General features: G+C 42.0%; 1 protein-coding gene across 8 annotated transcripts in view; it reads left to right on the top strand.

Moving 5' to 3' along the window:
- The window catches only part of PHACTR2 (phosphatase and actin regulator 2), a 273,198-nt gene that overhangs the window by 210,203 nt on the left and 37,204 nt on the right, over positions 1-25,791 (top strand). For 4 of the 8 annotated variants that reach the window (XM_019425076.2, XM_019425082.2, XM_019425081.2 and 1 more), the window contains exons 5-9: positions 4,131-4,367; positions 8,511-9,042; positions 14,825-15,033; positions 16,546-16,702; positions 20,995-21,050. In XM_019425076.2, the coding sequence (XP_019280621.2) occupies positions 4,131-4,367; positions 8,511-9,042; positions 14,825-15,033; positions 16,546-16,702; positions 20,995-21,050 (1,191 nt within the window). The remainder of the gene's footprint in view (positions 1-4,130; positions 4,368-8,510; positions 9,043-14,824; positions 15,034-16,545; positions 16,703-20,994; positions 21,051-25,791) is intronic. The other 4 variants (XM_019425077.2, XM_019425080.2, XM_019425083.2 and 1 more) reach the window with 3 other exon arrangements.

The raw sequence follows: 25,791 nt of genomic DNA, 5'->3' as shown, positions 1-25,791 counted from the left end.
TAATTCACCCTTTGGCTGTTCCTAATTCCTTTTTGGGGGGTAAAATGCTCCCTTTGCTTTCACGTGAAACGAATTTATCCAAGAGTGTTATTTGATCCATCGATTAGTTATATTTGCAAAACCATATCATGTGCCTTTACAGTCCCAAATGCTTGTATCCCTTTTTAAGATAATGTGTCCGTACTCTAATAGTTGAAACATGAAGATCAAAGAAAACAAAATAAATGGCAAGTGCCCTTTCCATTACACCATGTGTGGGTTCTGCCCAGGACACTTGGGTGTTCCTGGGTCTCTGATCCTCACCGGAATCTCGAGTTGGTACTTGGTCCTCTGATGCCCAATACTGCTGACTTTTCCCTTAAAACCTTCAGGGCTTTTAGTCTCCCATTATTCTTTCTCAGTAAGTGCCTTTAAATATATAAGAAAAACTGATCTGTATTGTGTTAAAGATACATTGGTGTTAAATGTAAGAAATCTGAAAATTATTTGATACTATATCCATTGAGGTATTAGCACTTTCAATGAAGTAACAAGTGATTGACATGCATCTGTTTCACAAACAAGAATGAAGGTCTACCATAGGTAAGACTTTGCTGGGACCAGAAAAAGAATGGTGAGTCAGAAATGCCCTCTGACTTCAAGCAGATTATGGCCTCCGGGAGACCAGCATCAAAACACCTGAGTACAGGGAGCCAAAGAGTTTGCGGTGAGAACCACATTTGGTTCTTAGAAGCAGGTATTTCCAAACTGAGGCCTGAAGGAGACAAGGAGGTAGTCATGTGACGGAGAGGAATAGGAGCAAAGGTGACTTCTAGGTAAGGCGAGGGCCACATGCTGTTCTCAGGTTCGCTCTAAGTGCCGACCTGAATGTTCCATGGGGTGGAAGGAGCCACACTTGGAATTATAGTAAATAGCTCTCCTCCAGACCATATTGTTTTGAAGCATAGTATCTGTATCAACCCAGAGTGACTAGGCACCCCATCCTTACCCTCCTCTTGGAAAAGTAATACTCATATACACCATCAGTTTATATCATGCCTTCAGATCACATGGTAATAATCAAAAATACAATAGCTTCCTTCATACCTCCCAGATACAAGTAGAGAGTTTTTTCTCTACTAAGGTGTTGTTGATAACTATCGGCCAGTGACGTTCATTGAATAGACCTCGTGTTTAAAGCATTGTGTTTAATGGGATATGACATTTAAAAAGTTTTATTTATTTATTTTTTTAAATTTTTTTTTTTAACGTTTATTTATTTTTGAGACAGAGAGAGACAGAGCATGAACGGGGGAGGGGCAGAGAGAGAGGGAGACACGGAATCGGAAGCAGGCTCCAGGCTCTGAGCCGTCAGCCCAGGGCCCGACGCGGGGCTCGAACTCACGGACGGCGAGATCGTGACCTGAGCTGAAGTCGGACACTTAACCGACTGAGCCACCCAGGTGCCCCTAAGAAGTTTTTTTTAATGTTTATTTATTTTTGAAAGAGAGAGACAGAGAGCGAGTGAGGGAGGGGCAGGGAGAGGGAGACACAGCATCCGAAGCAGGCTCCAGGCTCTGAGCTGTCAGCACAGAGCCCGACGCAGGACTTGAACTCACGAACCGCGAGATCGTGACCTGAGCTGAAGTCAGATGCTTAACCGATTGAGCCATCCAGGCGTCCCGAGGGATATGACATTTTAGACAAAACGAATTTTCAGTTCAGTCAGAAGAGCATACAGTTTGCATACAGACATACACCCCACTTAGGGTTCTCCACAGACTAGACATAAATATTGGCCCTCTGGCAAACACGTACAGAGCATTGGCAGAGTCCACAGAGGACAGAGGTGTGGATGGTGCTTGTCCACGAACACGAAGAGCTCACACTCAGCGGGTTCACTTTCAGCCTAGGTGGGATTGTCACTCCCAGCTGTCGCAGAGTGACCATCTCCTCCCTCCCAAACCCAGAAACCGCATTCTTCGGGGCACAGCTTTAGAATTTGAAACCTTAGGCAGAAAGAAGTCAGATCTCCAGCGATAGGCCCGTGTGGACAGGCGAAGAGCTGTGAAGGTTTATAGCGTGAGAGAGAATGGAGATGCCCGGTGCTGGAGATGAGTGAGTTCATGGGCTCTCACCGTGGAGAGGACTTGATCTCTGTGCATTATGCAGCTGTCTAATCTTACAAAGAATAATCTCAAGAAGTATGTAAAGAGTAGGCCTTTGCCCCACATCACAAGTCAACATAGATTTATATGTTTTATGTTGAAATGAAGTGATTTGCGTGTACCATCAACTTGTATTGTTCTTGACTCTGACTTTTGTGAGTAAGTGGCCTTCTGCTTCAGACCAGGTAGGTTAGGAGAGTCACTATTTAGCTAGAAAGATACAATGTACATACAACACAAAGACACACATACAAAGTAGCCTCTGGTAAATACTGAGTAAGTAGCTCAGACCAAAAATATAAGAAAAGTTCAGTGGCAGGAGGGGACTGTGGTAGGTTTCCTGGCTGGGAGAAGATAAAATAAAAGCTTTATTGATCAACTACTATAACTCGAATCATTCTTTTTTTTTTTAATTTTTTTAAAAATAATTCATTTATTTTTGAGAGAGAGAGTACAAGCGGGGAGGGGCAGAGAGAGAGGGAGACAAAGGATCCGAAGTAGGCTCCACACTGACAGCAGCGAGCCCAGTGCGGGGCTCGAACTCACGAACTGTGAGATCATGACTTGAGCTGAAGTCAGACGCTCAACCGACCGAGCCATCCAGGTGCCCCTCTTTATATATATCTATATCTATCTATATCTAGATATATATAGATATAGATAGATATAGATAGATATAGTTATATAGATATAGATAGATATAGATATATATATAGATAGATATGTGGATGGATGGGATGTAGTCCAAAAAATGGGGGGAATTCTCAGTTTTTACTCACAAGAATGAGAAATGAAACAAAAGAGATCATAATAAAATAGGATGCATTCTAATATCAAAGCCCTTTCTTGGTCATTCAATAATGGGAGGCTATATCCAGTAAAGGCTTGGTCTTGTCTTAACACTGTCTTTTTTTTTTTAATTGTGTTCCATTTTTAAAGAAATGCTGCTTAGCTCTTTGGACCAGAACTGTATTTTAATTTATTTTAATTTCAGTCAGCCACTATTAGAAACAATACAGACATGAGTACATGAATGAACACCCAGCATTTCCACTTTTGATAATGAGAGACTCAGACCGTTTCTCTTCCAGTTAGGCAAAATCTTGTGAGAGGCTTCTGTTCTTAGGTATGAATTATCGTTTAATGGATTCCAACCTTTGTCTTTTCAAAATTGTTACCTGTGTTTACATGTCAAAACAAATTTGATATTTGGGGGGATTCTGTGCCCTCTGTACCTGTAGTTGTGACACTGTTTGAAAAGGTCAGAGGAAGTTACTAAAAAACGGGAATTGTGTTCCTGGGAGAGCTTGAGAATATTTTAATAGTAGAAAGTAGTGTATTCTTCAGTGCGCTGTGCTTCTCCACAAGCACAGGATTGTGGATTCTACAGGAAAGGATTCTACAGTGTCTCCCTTAGCTTAGAAAAGTACTGATGTTTGGCCACAATGAGACAGCGCTCATATCCCTTTCTGGTTGAGGGCGTGAGTTCTCCTGAGAGAAGGTCTCTCCTCAGAGGGTATGAAGGTCGTGGAGTCCAGTCACTGCCTCGTTGTCAGCCCCCTGGCATCACATGCAGTGGGCTAACCAGCCACACCCAGGTGCCCTTCCGTTTTGTTAAGTTTCAGTTGAGCCCTCCTGCCCGTATCCTCACCCGGCAGCCTCCGGTGTCACGGCAGGTGTCAGCCCCTGGCAGTGGACATTGGGGCTCCTCCTCAGCACAACTTCATCAGAGTCACTTGGGCAACCTGTTTTATCACAGGAATGGCATATGTACGCAGACAGTGTGCCCCAGTTTGGCTTTCGGCCTTGGTACCTTTGGTCCGTTTTCCCCCCCAGCTGTGCCCCCTCTGGTGTAGAACCCACACTGGTTCCCAAGGGCCAAGCAGCCGCGTGTTTGTATCACTGTCGCCATATGTCTTGCTCCTTCCGTTTATGTGGTGTCTGTCTGTATCAGTGTGCTTCTGTTCACTTTCTCATTTATAGAGAACACTGAAAACCACCCTGAAACACCGGCTCCTGCTCCACCTCCTCCAGCTCTTCCTAAGCCTAAACCCAAACCTAAACCCAAAAAAACACCGGGGCCTCCAAAAGGGGCTGCTGCTGGGGTAAGCCCCAAGGGTGACGAAGTGCCTCCTATTAAAAAAATTACCAAGGCTCCTGGTAAGCAGGCCCCCGTCCCTCCACCCAAGCCAGCAAGCCGAAACACGACCCGAGAGGCTGGTGAGTATGCCCCCTGGGGGCTGGAGTCGAGGGTGTTTGGCTCTGGGTGGGGCTGATTGCTTCTAGAAATGATGGACTTTTCGGTGTCTGGTGTCTTAGAATGTAACACCGGTGGATTTAGTTTTGACATAGACAGTACACAGGAGGTTCCTTTGTTGCCGTCTCTACCAAAGGAAAGTCAACCAGTTGATTAGTTGACCTCATTACTTTTTGGGTGAAGAGACCTCTTTCACCCTAACTATCCACTCTCTGTGTAAGAACCAGTGCAAGGATTCAGGGCGTCATATGCCTGATGAATGGCCATGATCTGATAGCGCATTATGTACACACCGACTGGCCTTCTGCCTATTTCAGTTTCTGGGTGGCCTTTTGGCTTGGGTTTTCCTTCCAAATTATCTTAAGTTGCACAGAAGAAAACAACACTTACATCTTTGACGTTTCTGCTGGCTCTTAGTATCTTAAGTCTTTCCGCACACACAGTCATTTCTCTACTGACAAATGCCGAAGGATCCTATCAGGTCAGCCCCACGCCACCACCCTCTACGGTGCAGTCACAGCCATTTCAATGGAGTTGAGAGCCACAGGCTCAGTGTCCACCCTCCACGCTGTTTTCCAGACTTCAGTGTGTTGGAAGCAACAGCGTCCTAGAAGTCCATTGACAAGTCACTAGAGCACACTGCCAGAGGTGGTTTGGGGGACCTACGGTAACTGCTTGTAATGTGTGTCCCACTTTCCGTTCAAATCAGAGACGCTTAGTGCAAAGTGGTGCTCCCAGTTTTCCCATGAAGTAGAATAAAGAAGCTTCCAGGTCCACCAGCTTTAAAAAGGACAGTCATCAAAGTATACACGCTAAATGGGTTTTCCCATTAACATGCAAAAAATTCTCCTGTGGTAGCAAACCTTATTTTCCTTAAAATCAGCAGCAGCTTTCTTGCCATTGGCTACCAGAATATGCCTTCGTATTGATCTTTTTCCCTCCATCGTTTATACCCATGATGCTCAAATGCGGAGAAGGGCTTAGTTGACAGTATAACGGAACTCCAAATACAAATAGGTATTTCTCTACCTGTGCTCCTCTCTTCAGCCTTCGACCTTGAGTGTCTGAGTGTTTGCTAAAAAGCTCTGAAATGATATGTCTCAGAACATTGTGCTCACAGTGCCTATGGGCCATTTCCTCAGGCACCAGCTGCCCTTCCCAGGTCAGCGTCCATTCTTGTTGGTATCTCTGTGTTTCCCAGACTGCCTTGCAAACCCTGCAAGCAGTGCTTGAAATGAGGCAGGCAGTGGTCCACTTCTTAAAGAAAAGCCCAAATCACCCCATGCTGGGGAATTGCACAGACTTTCCCATTTCTTGTGCCCCATGTGGTAGCAGCTCACGACTGACTCGACTTAGACACTCTCTTACTTCTCTCAGAAGAAAGCTGGTGACTAATGCCAGGGCAGGGGACAGCTTGCATGAGAGATTTTGACTTATTTCCAGATATTTTACTTGAAGGCTTATTTATAGATTCTTGATCTTCTAGGAGAATACTACAGTCATATTATTATCCATTGTTTTATTTTTTTTTTAATTTTTTTTAACGTTTATTTATTTTTGAGACAGAGAGAGACAGAGCATGAACGGGGGAGGGTCAGAGAGAGAGGGAGACACAGAATCGGAAGCAGGCTCCAGGCTCTGAGCCATCAGCCCAGAGCCCGACGCGGGGCTCGAACTCACGGACCATGAGATCGTGACCTGAGCTGAAGTCGGAGGCTTAACCGACTGAGCCACCCAGGCGCCCCTATCCATTGTTTTAAAAGAGGTTCCACTGGCCCATAGTGTGAATAACAGCATTGCTCTTCTCTCAGGCCATCACAGAGAGACAGAAGTTGCATTGAGCTATACCAACAAGCCAGTTGTGCAAGGATACTTTCATCAACTGCCGATTAAACTCCTTCAGAATCCAGCTGATACTGCATTTGTAACCCTTTAGAGTTTTCTACATGGCACCTTTGTTTTACTTGAATAATGTTGTTGGCCTTCCAGAAAAGTAACTCCAAATACTACTCTTGATTTGTAGTCAGATGAGTTAAGTTCTTGTAAAAGCTATCAATTAAGATTCTTCTTTAATTCCTAAGTTAGTATAGACCTCCAGATAACCAGATACTGGCTTAGCACATTCACCTGCTTGGTGAGTGAAATAAAGTCATATCTCTGGTATTTTTTTCTTTCTCGTTGTGACACACAGTGTAAACACAGAAGTATTTAACGGGGGAGAGATAGCTTTACTTTTTTTAGTCATGGTCTTAATTCAGGGTAACTTATGTAATACGGTTGATTTCAGCAAAGTCTTGTCATTTTAGAAGATACATAAAGAAGGATCTCGAAAAGTGTAACTTGAAGTTCTGCTCCAGGCATTGCAAAACTTGTCTTTTCCTTTAAGTGCAGCTCAAGTTACCTTGGCTGTTACAAAAGAAAGAAGTTGCTGTAAAAAAAAAAAAAAAAAAAAAAAAAAAAAAAAAAAATATATATATATATATATATATATATATATACACATACATATACACACATATATATCTCTGTGTATATATCTATATATATAGAGAGAGAAAGAGGTATCTATCTCTATATTTATATCTATCTATCTATCTATATAATACACATTGATATGTGAAATGGATTCTGTTCGGTTTACCTAAGAAAATTGAACATGTTTAGACATCAAATCCTTAGATCTTTGTTGGGAAAAATACATTTAGAGTGGACTTAGATAGTAAAAATATGCTTAATACCTTTGTCTTATTAGGAAGTGAAGATTGTTAGCTTCAAAGAAGTAGTGTTAGCATGCCCAGACTTGGGGTAGTATGAATTCTAGTTGTGTGTATCTAAAATAATAAAGCCCCCAAGGAATAGAGGTTTCTTTTAAGCCTGGATCTTGTCACCAAGTGAAACTCACTTTTTTAAAGGATATTGGAGTTGATGACGTCTTACATCTCATTGTTTATTCCCTTATTTGTTCTTTATCTCTTGACCCTCCCAGCCAACTTCAATAAAGTTATAAGCATAAAGGTAAGTTACAGTCACATCTGTTGTGGATGGGCTCCATAATGCTAACAAGGAGGTATTTTCTAATAGTTCTACGCACAATAGTTTAACCCCTCACGGAAAAGAACACATCACATTACAATGGAAGAAGCAATTAGGAGAAATTTATAGATAGTAAAGGTCATGAAACAAAAGACTGTGTCTCCCAAAATGATACCCAAAAAAAGCAGAGTTAAGCTTTGTTTTCCTGAAAGTGGTTTGGTTGAAGGCAGTCCCATCCAAAAGTCAGACTATCCTTCTAATGGTCACAACCATCCTCCGGCGAAGACCTTCTAGGAACAGAAGTGGCAAGGAAGATTGGATTTGTGAAAGTGTCACAAGATCGGAGAACGATACTTCTTTCTCTTCACGTTATTCGAATGCTCCCCATTTAGAATTTTTTTTTTGCAAAAAACCATCTTTTCTGCCTTTTGATATTTTGAAGAGGACTTGTTTTTCATATGTGGCCATATGTTTTTACTCTGCCCCATCACCACTGTAGACGGAGGTGTGGGCCAGCCTGGCCAGCTTCTCTCTCTGGAGCCATGGGGATAACTAGTTTGGAGTTGAGTACATTTGTTTCTGGTCCAGAAAGGAGCTAGAGGCACATACTGGGGCTGTTTCTGAATGTGGGCCACTCCACTCCCAAATAGACATCACAGAACATGTATAATTTGTGATGCGTACAAGCTGTCTGTACCCAGACAGCTGTTGTCTGTCTTCTGTACACTGTAATGTTCCTTCTTTGGAGCATACAAGGGCTTATTCAGGTGACCTGTAGGACAAGGAGCATTTCCCTTTGGCTGGGCCCAGCTAAAAAAAAAAAACTAGAGGGACTCCTTGGTCTCCTTAGGAGAGGACTCTTGTCCCCTAGGGTTTTGCCTTCAGCATCACTGGCTCCCTCCTAGATTTGAGGTAAGGAGGGGGCAGAAAGTAAAACTTATCATTATTAGTCTATTTTCTTGTATTCAACAAATGTTCACATTTTGAGGAGAACATCATGATTTGACAATTGCAACTCGTTCGTTTATTTAAAAGGCTTCTTTGACTTTTAATGCAAAATCTCTCTATTTTAGCTGGTTCCTCTCATTCAAAAAAACCAACTGGGTCCAAAGCATCAGCTTCACCATCGACTTCCTCCACCTCATCTCGTCCTAGAGCTTCAAAGGAGACACTTTCTAGCAAAGCAGGGACAGTGGGAATCACAAAGGGCAAGAAAAAAACCGGCAAGCAGCCAACCTCTCGACCGTCCTCAGAGGCAACCACTTCTGGCACGTCCGACCTTAGAGGAGACCCTTCCGAGACGAGGGTGGAGAGTCTCAAACCTGAGCAGACCGTCCCTGGGACCGATGAGCAGACCACAGGCAAACCCGAGTCTGCGGTGCCTCCACCCCCTGTGGCTTCACCCCCTGCTCCCCCCGCCCCTCCACGTACTCTCGAGGAGCAGTGCACTGTTGCCCCAGACACGCCTGTGGTCCTGGTCAGCGATGGAGCTGCCCTGCCCGCCCCTGCCTTAGACCCGAGTCAGCTTCTCTGGACCGAAGAGCCAACCAACAGAACCACTGTCCTCTCAGGCACTGGCTTAAGTGTTAGAGAAAATGCAAAATGGTGAGTCGGGGCATAAACCCCATGTTCTGTCTGTATCCCCTGTTAAGTTGAGTACTGAAGATCACTGAACCACTCTCTTGGAGATGAACGTGGAACCGACTTGGTGACTGTTAGGTAAACACACATGTTTTTCATAGCCCTGGCCCAGGAATGTCATAGGCAACTGAGAAAATGACAACTGTCCTCATGACAGGTACCACTGCAGATCTTTGGCTTTTAGGTATATTTAGAGCCTGCTCCATCCCTGCTCAGCAGCCCCTTTTCTTTTCCTTGGACAGTTCCCTTTGCTTTCCTAAAAGCGGTTACTTTAAGTCTTGACTACTCGTGTCCAGATTGCTCACCCATTCCTGCCCACGAGTCATTTAGCCTTCTCTTCCTCTAAGAAAATAAAGACCATCAGGTAAGAACGCTCTCAGATTCCATCTCCTTTTCCTGTAGCCTCAGACGGGCTCCCTTTCTTGCTTCCTCAGTTCACCACCCGACTCACATGTTAACCTCCCCTCTGACACATTTCAGTGCTCATCCAGACAGAATCGTTGTTGCAGCTACTCTCCTCTGGCAGCCCTTTTTTCCTACCCATGGGCCAGGACTAAACCGTATATCTGTTTGCCAGTATATCCCCAGCAACCAGTGCAGAATCTGGTATGCCACAGACATGACGTCATCCAGTTGCCCAAGCCAGAAACCTGGGATTCATCCTAAGGGTCCTCATTCTTCTTCGTTCCCTGCATCTAATCCCTCACAAAGTCCTATATATTTTCTACTTAAAGACAAAAAAAACACATTAGCTCTCCTGTCCCTCGGGTATGAAGGGAGGGCTGCCTGGGTATAGTAGACGTTATAACCAATTCTGTCCAGGGAAGCGTTAGAGCTCTTAAATCCAAACTGTTCTCTCCTATTTCTGAGAATAAGACCTAAATTCACTCTTGTGATCATTTTAATTTAGTATGTTCTCTTTCAAAAAAAAACCTGTCATGTTAGGACTTAAAAAAAGTAGTACATTAATTAAGTTGATTTGGATCAAGAGACTATCAGCATTAATTATTCAATTGCTGATAATAATCACCTTCATTTATTGAATAGTTATTTAATGTCAGGAACTGTCAAGTTACCTTTAGTTCACATAAGTCTTCTGAATATCTCTGATTAATAGACAAGAAAACAGACTCTGAGAGAGGTAGCAGAGTTAGCCCTAGATTCCCCACTCAGTAGGTGGCAAAACCAGCAGGCACACTCAGAGTTGCACGTCAAATTCCATGCTCTAAGAAATTCCATACGTTTCCAAAGCAATTGCTTCTACTTCTGCAGTTTCATTTGTGTTTCTTGTTTTTTGTTTTTGTTTTTATCCTTTCGAGCAGCGTGGTTGGAAGGAAAGCCAAGGCAAGATAAACAGATGTTAAATTACCAATTATTTTATTTGTTGGACATTTTAATAAACAATATGGGAGAAAACATTGAAGTGAAAGACTGTGATGTCCTTAATACTTCCAGCACATAGATTTCTTCATTTATTTACAGTGAGTGTTTTCTAGCACTGCAGTGAATTCCAGCCTTTAGAATTCAAGAATCTCTTTTTCAGTGTATATTTTCTGCTTGTCTTCTATGTGCTGGGCAGTGCACTCAGCACCAAAGACACAAAAGTAAGCAAGACATTATAGTTAAAATTAGTTTTTACCAAAGTAACGTCCAACACACAGGAAATACAATTGTTTAAGACAGGTCTGAATAGATTGGGTGTATGGGTTTATTATTCAATAAACTAAAGAACGAGGTGCAACAAGGTGACTCCTTAGATAGTCTCAGGCAGTGAGAGAGTGCACACACAAATGTGACTTGACTCTGTCCAGTCCACTTCCTCAAACATTTAGGGAAGGCCCTATGTTGTGCTAAGCACTGTGCTGCATGTGGGGGGTGCTCAATGTCAAGTCTTCAGCCCAAGTATGCATAAGACCGTCAGACAAAAGAGGTGAGTGTCTGTTCTCCATTTCCACTGGACCTGTGATCAGAGAGCAAGCTTAGGACATCATTAGACATCTAGGTATTTATAATAGATTTTCCTGTCACTCCAAATAACTGTAATCCCTTCCTAGAAGAGGACATCAAGATTTTCTTCTCTGTCTATTCTTCAAAGTTAACGTTTTAAATTACAATTCATCCCACAGGGGTGGTTTGTTTGCTCTTGAGTTAATGAGCCTGGAATAAGTAGTCTCTCAAATTTTTTTCCAAATTCTTTCTTCTGTTTGTTTTTTTTTTTTTTCCTTTCTTTCTTCTGTGTTTAATTGGATATTTCAGTTAGAATTTCTAGCTCTTAGTCACTTGCTTTACTTAGAACTTTCCCTCGGTTATGTTTAGTCAACGAATGTGTGAAAATCCTGTCATCTCATGAAGAGGCTTCTGTTTGGAATACAGATATCAAACTTCAAGGAAGATAAGTGGCTATGTGTAAAAATATCTTTCTCTATTCACATATTGCTGGGTAGTAACCATGTGGTAGATTTCTATTTATTGGCAACTTCATTAGTATCATATAGGTCTGGGATAATTTAAGGCAGACACTAATACGCCCACCTGGAGCCCATAACCAGAGGGGACTTGACTGTGTTCAGTCCATTTCCACAAACACTTTTTGAGTTCACTGTTTTGTCCAATGTGCCCAAGAAACTTAGGAGGCAATGAGTGCCACGTCATGAGTTGACTGATACAAATTTGGAGTTTAATATTTAATATTAAGTTAATTATAATCTACATAATATGATATTAATGTAACATACACTATCAAGTATACATAACATTTAATAGGTAGATTAAGAGTCATAAGTCTGAGTTCTAGACTGGACTTGATACCTTGTTCTGGGCAACACACACCTATGGTCTTCTTGGGTTCCATGAATTATAACTTATCTGGCCCCTTATACTGTAGAACAGTTGTAAGTTGTGAACGTATGCAGAAGTCTTTGAAAATTACAAACCACTATCAAATACAAATGATGACGTTAAAAAGATAGATATCACAATTAGTGAAGAATGACATGAGCAAACATCAAGCCTCAGCCCTAAAGTATCTTTAGTTCTGCTCTTCAGAATGTGTTATTAATTGACATGTCTATTGAATGTGCTGTGGTCACCCACAATGGCAGACTGTTCAAATAGGGATGGCCTCCAGTGCCAATCAAGTAGACATCCAGGCTGGGAAAAGTTTTCCCATATTTAAAATGAGATTTCACACTGTAGAAACACTATGATTCCTCAACAAATTAAACTTAGAATTACCATGTGATCCAGCAATTTTACTACTGTGCATGTAGCCAAAAAAAAAATAGGTACTTGAAGAGATAAATAAAATGTGGCACAGTGGAATATTATTCAGAATAGCCTTAAAAGAAAAGAAATTCTGGCATATACGAAAACGTGGATGAACCTGGAAGATACGCTAAGTAGAAGTTAGACACAAAAAGACAAATGTTGCATCATTTCACGTATGTAAAGCACCTAAAGTAGCAAAATTCATAGAGACAGAGAGTCAAATGGTGGTTGCCAGGGGCCAGGGGATGAGAATGGGGAATTGTTGTTGAATGGGACAGTCTCTGTTTGGGAAGATGGCAGAGGTTCGGAGGCAGTTGGTGGGGATGTTTATACAGCAGTGTAAATATACCTAGGTGCCACCGAAGTATACACTTCAAAATGGTTCAAATGGCAAATTTATGCCGTGCATATTTTACACAATAAAAAATGAAATGTCGCATTTTCCCCTTTGAAAATGAGAATTTTGGCTGTTGGAGTTTTCTAACAAGTGCAAAATAGAGGATTTTTAGAGTGCTTAGACTTATCAGCACAGAGTACAATTGTCAGTACCTTAGATTCTGACAATGTTTACCTGTTTTTATTACTTAAATGACTGCTTTTTGGTTTTGCAAGTTAATGTAAACAGTAGGCACGTGCTTTGCCCAAAGCAGTCTTTCTGAAGTGTGACATTCCAAGTAGAGATTTCTATTTATATCAGAAGGCAATTTGGGGATTTTCTGCTTCTTAAAATGAAGGTTATGTTTGTTTTGATATGATATGTTTTTGATGTAAAGCATTTTTTTATTCTAGTCTGTGAAAATTGACAGTCTTCATATATTTATAGTAACTTTATTTTTTTTCAATATATGAAATTTATTGTCAAATTGGTTTCCATACAACACCCAGTGCTCATCCCAAAAGGTGCCCTCCTCAATACCCATCACCCACCCTCCCCTCCCTCCCACCCCCCATCAACCCTCAGTTTGTTCTCAGTTTTTAAGAGTCTCTTATGCTTTGGCTCTCTCCCACTCTAACCTTTTTTTTTTTTCCCTTCCCCTCCCCCATGGGTTTCTGTTAAGTTTCTCAGGATCCACATAAGAGTGAAAACATATGGTATCTGTCTTTCTCTGTATGGCTTATTTCACTTAGCATCACACTCTCCAGTTCCATCCACGTTGCTACAAAGGACCATATTTCATTCTTTCTCATTGCCATGTAGTACTCCATTGTGTATGTAAACCACAATTTCTTTATCCATTCATCAGTTGATGGACATTTAGGCTCTTTCCACAATTTGGCTATTGTTGAGAGTGCTGCTATAAACATTGGGGTACAAGTGCCCCTATGCATCAGCACTCCTGTATCCCTGGGTAAATTCCTAGCAGTGCTACTGCTGGGTCATAGGGTAGATCTATTTTTAATTTTTTGAGGAACCTCCACACTGTTTTCCAGAGCGGCTGCACCAGTTTGCATTCCCACCAACAGAGCAAGAGGGTTCCCGTTTCTCCACATCCTCGCCAGCATCTATAGTCTCCTGATTTGTTCATTTTGGCCACTCTGACTGGCGTGAGGTGATATCTGAGTGTGGTTTTGATTTGTATTTCCCTGATGAGGAGCGACATTGAGCATTATTTATAGTAACTTTAAATCAGAGACTCTTACCAAGCTTAAATAATAGAAAATTATTACGTCCATAGACATCTTCTATAGAGTCCTTTCTTCTATAGAGTCAATTTAACTTCCACCTTTTCCATCTCGTGTTACTAACATATTCCTGTGAGAGGCAGTTTTACAAATGGGGAAACTAAAGCATCTCAGAGAGGATCTATGATTTTTTTTGACTTGACACATTGGCTGTGTTAGAAGTAGGAAAATTCATGTATCAGTGGTATATGTCATCACCCTTCTAGGTGCTGGGCTACAAATCAGTATGAATGAATCCCACTTGCGAAGCAACTCTTAGGGTCGGGATGGCAGACGAGTGAATGGTGATCGAGGTGCACTCAGTGCTCCAATGGGGTTGTCCTCAGGTCACCTTAGGAGCCGGGAGGCGGGGCAAGGATCTAGACGGACGGCCAGTGAAAGATTCCTGAAGAAGCTGCGGCTTTAGCTGAGACTCGAAGGATGAGTAGGAGTCACAGGTACAGGAGAAGTGCAAAGTCAGGTATCCAGGAACTTCTAGTGCATTGTTGTTTCCACTGAACCCCCATTGCTACAGCCAAATCAGTTTGCAAAATACAGTTTTACCACATTCACGTCCTAAATATGTCAGATGTCACGTAGTCATTCCTTTTCATTTTACAGATGAGGAATCTCAAACCTCGAGAGTGAAGTGATACAGGGCTATCTGCCATTTCACTGTCCTTAGCTGCCTATGCCTGCTTTCTGCTTTCGCCAACTCGAAAGATGCTCAGGAAACTAGAGCTCCTTCTCGTGGTATTGGTGTTGCCCTGAGGGTTGCTCTGAACTTCACACCACCCCTGTGTTGTTGTGCCTTTAGCAGTTTTACAACCAAAGATGAGCCGGGGAAGGCGGCACCTCATCTGCTGACTCCTGGGCTGATGGGAGAATCTTCCGGATCCTTCAGTGCCCCGGAGGATGAAGGCCAAAGGGAATACCAGGCCAATGACTCTGACTCCGATGGGCCTGTCTTGTACACTGATGATGACGATGATGAAGAGGATGAGGACGAGGATGGCAGTGGGGAAAGTAAGACTTGTGTTCAAGAGGTGGGGAGGAAAGTGAGTAATGGGCAGAAGCAGGTGCACTTTGTAAAGAACAAAAGCCATGGGCGATCAGACATCTGGTGTTTTCTTTCCCCCCATATTCTTTTCTCATATTAGAAATGTCCGTGTTCTAAGGTTTAACTATTGATGACAGGCCTTTCCAGATGAGGATTCCACGGGGGCCAGAGGGTCAAGTCTTTGTCTATGAGGAAGATACGCACATTTGTATTTGTACAAGGAATCAAAGCTTTCTAATGACAGAGGCAGTTTCCAAATGATCAGAGATGGCCCTTCCACCCTGAGGTCTTTCTTGAATAGAGAGCATAAATTCAGGATTCACTGGATTACTTATTGAAGGTGTTTGAGACTTCCGGTCAGTTTTATACTAGGGTTTAAAGAGAGGGGAGGGAAGAATGAGTCAAGAATGACAAATACCTTTGAAGAATTAAAAATAATCACTCTTCCACAGTAGATGAGATAGGATGCCTTCTAAGAAGGAATGCCAGTTACAGTAGATTAAGCCAACCATTCATATATAACTTCAGGAACTAGAAAGTGCTTTTTTTTTTTTTTTTTAAACTTCTGAGCATCATGACTTAGGAGGAATTCACTATGGAATTGAATTTGTACATCGTGGAAAGCTATTAATGACTGAACATCAGTTTGTCAAGTTCCTTCTAGTTTGTACTAAACAACAATAGCAACAAAATCCTCGTCATCCACCTGGTATTAACTCTCCTCTGTTGAGACATTAGGGATTCTTCCTAATTAAGGATTAAGACACTGCTACCATCAGTAAACCGTCTCCAGCGTGATTTCTGAGTGGAGGCAAGAAGACAAGACTTTACAGTGCAAATAAAGGAGCTAAGTTTTTAAGACTTAAAAAAGAAAGCATTACGCAATCAGTAATTTCCACGATACGCCATCTCAGCAAAATAAACTTCAAATACCACTTTCCAAATGATGAGGTGACACTTGCGAGTTTTTTCATGGTGCCCCAACATTTTTTTCAGAACATTTTTAAAAATAGTCCTTCAGTTTTCCAATGTTTTTTTTTTGTTTGTTTGTTTTTGGTTTTTTTTTTTTATTTATTTTTGGGACAGAGAGAGACAGAGCATGAAAGGGGGAGGGGCAGAGAGAGAGGGAGACACAGAATCAGAAACAGGCTCCAGGCTCTGAGCCATCAGCCCAGAGCCCGACGCGGGGCTCGAACTCACGGACCGCGAGATCGTGACCTGGCTGAAGTCGGAGGCTTAACCGACTGCGCCACCCAGGCGCCCCAGTCCTTCAGTTTTCCAAAATGAACTACATCCAACTCAAAACTGGGTTTGGGTTTGTTGTTTTTTTTTTTTTTCCTGAGGTTAATTAAAATTCCACTCTTGCATGTGGATAAAGAATTTCTTCTGGACTCTGTTTAAAGTCCACGCCATGTGTATCCTGAGTGCTGCTTGCTAAAAGCCTCTTTCTCTGCGTTTCTTCTTTCTCCAATCCTCAGGTGCTTTGGCAAGTAAAATACGACGAAGGGATACTCTTGCTATCAAACTTGGCAACAGACCATCTAAAAAGGAACTAGAAGACAAAAACATCTTGCAGCGCACATCTGAAGAGGAGAGGCAGGAAATCCGGCAGCAGATTGGAACCAAGCTCGTCAGGTAATGGCTGGAATCTTAGTACAGCACTGACCAATCCATACTTTTCTCCCCACTGCGGTCTCCTGCCCGACAGGGATCATTGTGAATTCCTTGGGTGAGGGCACGCATGGCCTATGTGGTTTTCTAAACTTGGTCCTGATGGTGAACCACTCAAAGAGCTTGCCCTTTGGTCCAACCAGTCAGTGGCTTTGGAGTCACCAAAGCCCGAGCCAAGTGTCAAAAAACGTTTTCAGTTAAGGACCCGTTAGTAAACAATTCCGGTTTTGCTGGCCAGAAGGTCTCTGTTGCAGCTACTCAACTGTGCTGTTATAGCATGAAAGCAGCCATAAACAATACGTAGACAAACGGATGCAGCTGTGTTCCAATAAAACTTTATTCACCGAAACAGGCAGGGAGCCGGATTTGGCCTGCAGGTCATATTTTGCCCAACTCCTGGCCCAATCCACAGACTCTGGCGTTCCTGTGATTGCCATGAGGTTCTGCCCTATGGGCCTTGAGATTGTAGAAATATTAGTTAGCTTCAGTGTCCAGCTCCATCCAAGCCAGGTAACTATAGCCCCTCCTATCAAAACCTCCTCCTTTTAACTTGAAATAAATGGTTATCTGGGGCGCCTGGGTGGCTCAGTCGGTTAAGTGTCCAGCTTCGGCTCAGGTCATGATGTCACAGATTGTGGGTTCGAGCCTCACATCAGGCTCTGTGCTGACAACTCAGAGCCTGAACCCTGCTTCAGATTCTGTGCCTCCCTGTCTCTCTCTGCCCCTCCCCTGCTCATGCTCTGTCTCTGTCTCTCAAAAATAAAAACATTAAAAAAATTTTTTTAAAAATGGTTATCTGATTTTTCTTTCTGCCTCCAGCCATTGTAGGGTTTCTACTTTTGCTACCAGTGACTTCGGAAGTCCATTTAACTGGCAGCTTTTTTGTTTTTGTTTTGAGAGAGAGAGAGAGAGAGAGAGAGGGCACAAGTGAGCGAGGGGCAGAGAGAGAGAGAATCCCACAAGGGGCAGAGAGAGAGAGGGAGGGAGAGAGAGAGAGAGAGAGAGAGAGAAGCGGAGCTCACCCAGAGCTCATGCTCACCCAAAACAGGTGAACTCATGTTCACCACACGTGGGGCGCAAGCTCACCCAAAGTGGGGCTCGTGCTCACCCGATGTGGGACTAGAACTCATCAACTGTGCGATCATGACCTAAGCCGAAGTCAGATGCTTAACGACTGAGCCCCCCTGCCCCCCGGGCGCCCTTAACTGGCACCTTTAATAGAAGCGAGTGCCAAAGCCTTGTTTTCCATGATCACTTTAAGCATATTTAAGTATGAGCTATTTTGCTGACTTCTCTCACTCTCCCGTCAGTTGGGAGGAGGGAGTAGTCTGAGATCCCAGGGCAGGATTTGGAGGTGGAAGAAATCCCTTCCACTTGCTTAGAAGTGGAAGACTTCTGTGACTGTGTCATACCTACAGGGCTGGCATGTGAGGGTTCTGAGGCTGTTATCTGTTTGGCAGATGGGACCAAGCAACGGCTTGGGGTGGATAAATGAGATGATACGCTGAAGGCACTTGAGTGCCTGGATCATAGCAAGCACTTAATAAAATTAAATATTTTTATTATTGATTTAAATAATTATATATATGTTAAACAGGTAAAACATTCTTAAAAATGAAACCCAAAAGCGGCAACTTTGTTCAGTATTTTTGAAGAAGAACCTAACAGTGTGAAAGAAAAAAAAAGGAATTGTGTAGCAGTCTATTGTTTTACGTGGTAATTGTTTTACATGGTGAGGTCATTTGAGAGCCTATACAAGAAGGAAATAATCCAGAAGAGAGAAAAAAAAAACAAACACCTATATATTTTACAAAGATGTTTATTTCAAGGCTATTTATAGCAGTGACAACTAAAACAAACCAAATGCTCAAAAACAGGGCGCTGATGGAGAACCTTGTGAAGTAAGCAGAGAGCAGATTTTCCAACCGCCTCATCAAGGATTTCTTGGAGGGAACACTCTGGCTTCTATGGAGGGGATCCAGGGCAGTGTGTGTGTGTTAGGGGTGGGACGGGAGGGACTCCTTCATCCCAGGCTTAACCATCCAACCAGAACAGCCTCTTCTGTCTGTTTGATAAAAGGATCCTCCCCCCACCCCTAAAAGTTTAAGAGCCTCTGAAAGTATGCACATAGACCACATCCAGAAAATATTTTATCTGAGTAGTTTTAAATATGTAAATTTTGCAGAATTGTTTCTTTACAAATATCACACATCTGATCACTGCCGTTAAAGATAAATCACCCATAGTCCCTACCTTAGGGGACTCCATGTGTCGTGGAAGAGACAGACTGACATCCTCCTTGGTGAGGTCATGTGAAAAGCACCAACATCTAGGTCAAGAGAACTGGGTGTGAGACCTTGCTCTAACTTTCACTAGTACCTGATATTCAGCAAGTGACTTAATGTTATTTCCTCATTTGTAAAATGGGAACTGGCTACTCCCTTGCTGAGTTGTTTTGAGGATCCACGATAATGTAAGTTAAGCACCTAGCACAGCACCTGGGACTTTAAGAGTATGAACTAACAAGAGCTATGATTATCGTCTTACCTTTATTATTACTTGTGTGGTAAGTGCTCTAATAGATGTGTGATCTTTGTATGACTGCTGTATAGGGGCAGAGAATTCACAGGACAGGATAGGACAGGTCAAACACCCAACCGAAGGGTACTATTTTAGTCATTTGTACGATTTCTGTAGGTAGAGAAAGAGAGAAAGGTATTCCTGAGGGAGGAAACCCCATAAACAAAAGAAGGATGATGTCTTTGGTGGATGAGAGAGTGCAGATGTGTAACAGGGTACATGGGTGGTTGGCATGGTAGTTCACTGGGTTCTTTTGTAAGCTCAATTATGCAAGTTACTTCCAAGGTAGCTCTGATGAAAATTAAACTTTAACAAAATTTTTAATGAGGTCTTTAAAATAACATTGATTTCAGTTCCCCACGCCATTTCTGCCACAGCTGGAACATTTATAATTCATAGTATCTTTAAGTAAGATTACATCTCATATACATTAGTTTAATTTGTGCAAACTCAACCTACATCCGGAAGAAGTTTTTTCTGTAATTAACAACAAATTAACACTGTAAACAAGACGAAGAAAAGGTATAAAGAGTTGTTATAGGACATTCAGCTTTTGTTTACAAATAGGTAGCTACTAGTCACAAATGAGCCTGGCTTGGGGCACCTGGGTGGCTCAGTTGGTTAAACATCGGCTTCTTGATTTCCACTCAGATCATGATCTCAGGGTCATGAGATCGAGCCCCGAATTGAGCTCCTTGCTGGACATGGAGACCACTTAAGACTCTCTCTCCCTCTCCCTGTGCCCTTCGCCCGATTGCACGCACATGTATGCGCTCGCTCCCTCTCTCAAAAAAAAAATTTTTTTTTAAATGAGCCTGCTTTTCTCAAAAACAGGTGGGAAGGGTCCATATATCTTAAAATAACTCTACTACATGTATTATAAATCCATTTGAGGTCACAAAAGCAGTATTTCACGGGAATTACTACACTGTCCAGTGTGGATCAACCATCTTTTGAGTTAGTATAAACTCTTAAGCAGAAGACTTCTTTATATTCTAATGATCTGTATGTTAATTAGGAGATAGGCTAAGCTATTCTGGCAGAAACCAAAAAGTGCAGTGGTCCAAATAAGACACTTCCACATGTTTATTTCCTTTCCACAGAACAGTCCAGAGGTAGGTGGACTCTCCAGGATGCGTGGGACTCCCCACCCACTCCTTATAGTTAGCTGGACACTCAGATTCTTTCTGTCCTATTGCTTTTCCATCCCCATGGATATTCTCATCTGCGTGATCCAAGGGGGCTCACGTGACCATGTTTGAGTTCTAGCCCATGGAAGAAGGAAAGAAAGAAAAGGAAATACACAGTCATTTTAAGGGTAAAAAGCAGAAGTTACAGATACCACTCTGTTCATATCCCATTGCAAGGACTCAGTCGCAAAACCGCACCTTGTGGCTGGGGAGGCAGAAGTCTGTAGTTGGGGGACCACAGCCACAGCTCAGGAGGTTCTGTATCTAAAAGAGAGGAGGAAGAATGGATCAGGGGAGTAGGTAGCAGTCTCAGACAGTCTTTAGTCTCCAAACTAACAGAAAGGAGACTTTTATTTTGTAAGTGTAAAATGGATTTGTGTTTCCCCAAACAGGAAAAGAATAAAGCTTTCTTTGTTATTTTATTTCACATTTCGCATCAAGGAGGTCTTGTTTGTAACCTACAATATATCCTTTTTGTCATCATAGGAGACTTAGCCAGAGGCCCACAACTGAAGAATTAGAGCAAAGAAATATCCTAAAACGTGAGTATCTTATCTTATTTGGTGATTTCTCATGTAACCATTAACAAGCTCCCTTCAGAGATGATCCATTTATCAGTAGGAAACCTCCATGTTTATTCACGAATGATTAAAATGGCCCGTTTAGATCACATTTCTAGATAATTAAAAAAATGGGGTGCATGGATGGCTCAGTCAGTTAAGCACCCAATTCTTGATTTCCGCTCAGGTCATGATTTCACGGTTTGTGAGATCGAGCCCCATGTGGGGCTCCAGGCTGATAGCCTGGAGCCTGCCTGGAATTCTCTTTCCCTCTCTCTTTGCCCCTTCCCTACTTGTACGCTCTCTCTCTCTAGCTCTCTAAAAATAAATAAGTAGAATTCAAAAAATAATTTCTTGAAAGTTGTATTTCATTTTATGGCTTTGAGCCTGATATCCCCCAGACCAGAGTCATGGTTGTGACAGTTGTTTTTAAGAAAGATGAAATATACCCATGTATTCTTTTACCCAAATGTTAAATAGAAGAAAATGCTCTAGTCTGCTTGCAAATAAATGTCAAAGAAAAAGCCAAAGAATCCCCAAGGAAATAAATCAAACATTCCTATATTATTATTAATAATACAGTTTGTTGCCAGGTTTAACAAATGACTCCATTTAAAACAGAATTATGGTAAAAGAAATTCTTGAGCCCTTTTCATTTTCCTTTGTTATGATAACTCTGTTTCCCTTTTGAGTTATTTATAATTTCTCAGGAGTTAAGGAGTTCTCCATTCATTTTCCTACCTTATTTTCCCTTTCTCTTTTCCCTTCTGTTTTCTTTGACTTTACTTCTTACTCGCTAGTCCAGTAGAACTTCATTGGAGTTCGTATGTTAAAGCTATAAAACTAATAGAAGCACAGTTTGTCATTATATACTGTGTCCATGTGGTTACCAACCACAGTGACTTAAGTAATGGATATTTTTAAGCTGAGCCTAGCTGCAGTTTTATATATTATTAACCCAGTTTCAGAAGAGCTTTTTATTGTACGAAATATAAAAACATCAGGGCTGGGCAGAGCTCCGGATAGTACCATAATAGCAATGAGCTACGGGCATGCTGGACATCTTTTTCGATCAGGCTTTTAGAGGTAATTCTTGTCTGGATGATCCCCATTCTTCAATCTGAGTTGTTTTCTTTCCCTAAGGAATGAAAGAATTTTTTTAAGTTTATTTATTCATTCTGAGAGAGAAAGGGGCGGGGAGAGAAGTGAGGGAGACAGAATCCCAAGCAGGCCTCCACACCATCAGCACAAAGTCCACATCGGGGCTCAAACTCATGAACTTCAAGATCCTGACCTGAGCTGAGATCGAGTCAGATGCTTAACCGAGTGCGCCACACAGGTACCCCAGGAATGAAAGATTTTAATGATACGTTTGTACTATACTTGCTATTACTAAGACAACCCAACAAAGAAGACTGAACAGTGAGAGGAACTGAGTCTATGGGATTCTTTCCTTGGAATGCTTTTTTCTGGCCGTTTGTGAGCAAAACTGGAATAGAACCCAAAGAAGGGCTTAACGTGACCATCAGTATGTAGAAGAGCCAGTACAGAGATGGAGAAAGTCATGGGTAGAAAAGCAAATAAAATTGTGTTTTAGTTTTCTGAGGAAGGATGAAAGCAACATCTAATTTTGACAACAACACAAAACCAAAAAAGCTCATGGCTTTTGATAGTAGGTCCCTGGAAAATATTTCTTGAACTAAATTTTAGGTAAGCTCAAGAGCAGACCGTAAGCTCCTAAAACACAAAGATTATGTCTTATTGGATGCCTGATGCAATACCTGGCGGGGGGGGGGGGGGGGGGGGGGGCGGGTAAAAAAAAAAAGGAAGAGCGAATTCTGGGTAATTCTTTTCTGCTTCTGTGAGACAAATGGTGCCAAACCACATTGCTGTTTGGTTATTTGAGGAACTATTTCATAGATGTAGAAATTTATCACACATTGATCTTAAGTGCTGTCTTGGCTTCTATACCCCATTTTCCTGGAGGTTCAGGGAAGAGGGAAACGCCAAAGTCAACTTCAGATTTGATTCCAGTCCTTTTTTACTTCCTTCTTAGTTTATCTAACCATGCTTATTCTGGAAACAAAAGACACATTTCCAGTCTGGAGAGGCTGATAACTGGCTTATGATCTCCTGACATAATATTGTATGGCCAAGGGAAGCAGAAAAGAGAACTGGTAGAGGTCATCCAGAGCAATCCACTGAGCGGTCCCAGGGAACTGAATGGCATAGCTTACAATACTGTGTTCAGCCCCTGTGTGCCTCTGGGTTCTTCCACATAGATGACTCTTTTTTGTGTGTTTATTTCATCTCCAGCTTTTGTTCAAAAGCAGTATGATTGACTATTTAAAAAAAGTCTGTGTGTGAGATGGTGTGGTTGTTTTTTTTTTGGAACGTTTGCTTATTTTTGAGACAGAGAGAGACAGAGAATGAACGGGGGAGGGGCAGAGAGAGGGAGACAGAATCCGAAGCAGGCTCCAGGCTCTGAGCTGTCAGCACACAGCTTGATGTGGGGCTCGAACTCATGGACCGTGAGGTCATGACTCGAGCCGAAGTTGGACACGTAACTGACTGAGCCGCCCAGGCACCGCCAGTTTTTTGTTTGTTTGTTTGTTTGTTTGTTTTTAAGGACACTTATTTTAACTGGGTCATCTTTTCTTGACAGACTAGGGAATTCATTCCCAGAGTAAACTAATTCAGCAGCTGTCAAATCCAAGCTCATCATTAGTTTATTAAACATGAGTCAGGTGGCAGTCAGTGCAGATCTCACTTTCAGTGGAGACCAGGGGCACATTTTATACCTTAATTTATCAGTCACCATAACACATCTTATTCCATCTCTTTCCTATTTTACTGCATCTAGGCTTTTTTAAACAAAAAACAAAACTATAAAGTTAGGTTTAATTGTACATTTTAGAACCAAGTCCTTAATATTATTAAAATAGAAAGCAAGTTCTGGTGCTTGAAAGGTCAACTTTTGCCTACCAGAAAAAGAGATACTCATGGAACACCTTTTACAGGGCAGGCATAGGAGATGCAGATCTGTTTAGCTATGACAATAGCTATATATTCTCTAGAGAAAAAGTATATTAGGCCATTGAGTGCTGTATTTTTTCCCAACATTTTATTATGAAATTTATTTTATTTTATTTTTTTTTTAATTTTTTTTTTTAACGTTTATTTATTTTTGAGACAGAGAGAGACAGAGCATGAACGGGGGAGGGTCAGAGAGAGAGGGAGACACAGAATCGGAAGCAGGCTCCAGGCTCTGGGCCATCATCAGCCCAGAGCCCGACGCGGGGCTCGAACTCACGGGCCATGAGATCGTGACCTGAGCTGAAGTCGGATGCTTAACCAACTGAGCCACCCAGGCGCCCCTGAAATTTTTTAAATATAGAGAAAAGTTGAAAATTTTTATAGTAAACACCCATACATGTACTATTTATAATCTACTATTAACATTTTATCACATCTTGCTTTATCACATATCTGTCCTTACATTGATCCATGTTATTTTTTTGATGCATTTCAAAGTAAGTGTATAAATACATTTTCATTTTCATGGTTTCATATAAAACCATGTAAAACCCACAAAAAATATTTGGCTTTAAGTTTATTTGTTTATTTTGAAAGAGAGAGAGAGTGAGGTGGGGCAGAGAGAGAAGGAGAGAGAGAATCCCAAGTGGACTCCACAGTGTCAGTGCAGAGCCCCATGTGGGGCTTGAACTCACAAACCGTGAGATCCTGACCTGAGCCAAAATCAAGAGTCAGATGCTCAACCAATGGAGCCCCCCAGGTGCCTCAAATATTTGGCTTTTTTTAAACTTAGTTTATCTGAATCGATGACTCAGGAATATGATATTCCAGTTGCTGATGTTTTGGTGCTTTTCTGTCTTCTCCTTTTAGCTCATCCCTAAAATGCTCTGGGCAACACTTGCTAGCTGGGTAGGTTTCCTGTAGTGCCCATGGTTATTAAACCACATGTGTTGTTTGTGTGTTTATGGCAAATGCTTCCTGTGACTGCTCTGAAATATCCACCCCCCTGCTTTGATGGAGTTACTAAAGGCAAGGTTTGTCAATGAGTCACGTCACTTCCTTCATGAATATCCCTCCAGTCTATTTAGAGTGACCAGAAAGGTGTACATCCTACTGTATAATTAGTCCTTTACTAAACAGAGAAACAAAGAAAACGTTAAAAAAGAAAAGTGAGGGGCATCTGGGTGGCTGAGTCAGTCCCACTCTTGATTTCAGCTCAGGTCATGATCTCACCTCACAGTTGTGAGATCAAGCCCTGTGTCGGCTCTGCACTGGGCCTGGAGCCTGCTTAAGATTCTCTCTCTCCCTCTCCTTCTTCCCCTCCCCCTGCTCACCAGTTCTCTCTCTCTCTCTCTCTCTCTCTCTCTCTCTCTCTCTCTCTCTCTCTCTCTTTCAAAAAAGAAATAACTAAATTTCATTTCATTTCATTTCATTTCATTTCATTTCATTTCAACTCAGTGAGTTTTTTTAAACTAAGATTTGACCTTGATTCTTTGTAAGAGATTTTACGAGTATTTAAAAAGATTCAGAAGATCAGTCATGTTGACTTCCCTCCACTTCTTACCTTCTTTAACTTCTTTAAAAGCACAATTTCAGGGGCACCTGGGTAGCCCAGCCGGTTAAGCATCTGACTTCAGCTCAGGTCATGATCTCACGGTTTGTGGGTTCGAACCCCAAGTCGGGCTCT

Source organism: Panthera pardus, unplaced genomic scaffold (assembly GCF_024362965.1).
Source record: "Panthera pardus isolate Hobbes unplaced genomic scaffold, ASM2436296v1 HiC_scaffold_17, whole genome shotgun sequence".
NCBI classification, from domain to species: domain Eukaryota; kingdom Metazoa; phylum Chordata; class Mammalia; order Carnivora; family Felidae; genus Panthera; species Panthera pardus.
Note: the sequence above shows the minus strand (reverse complement) of the source record. Positions and strands in the feature narration are given on the sequence as shown.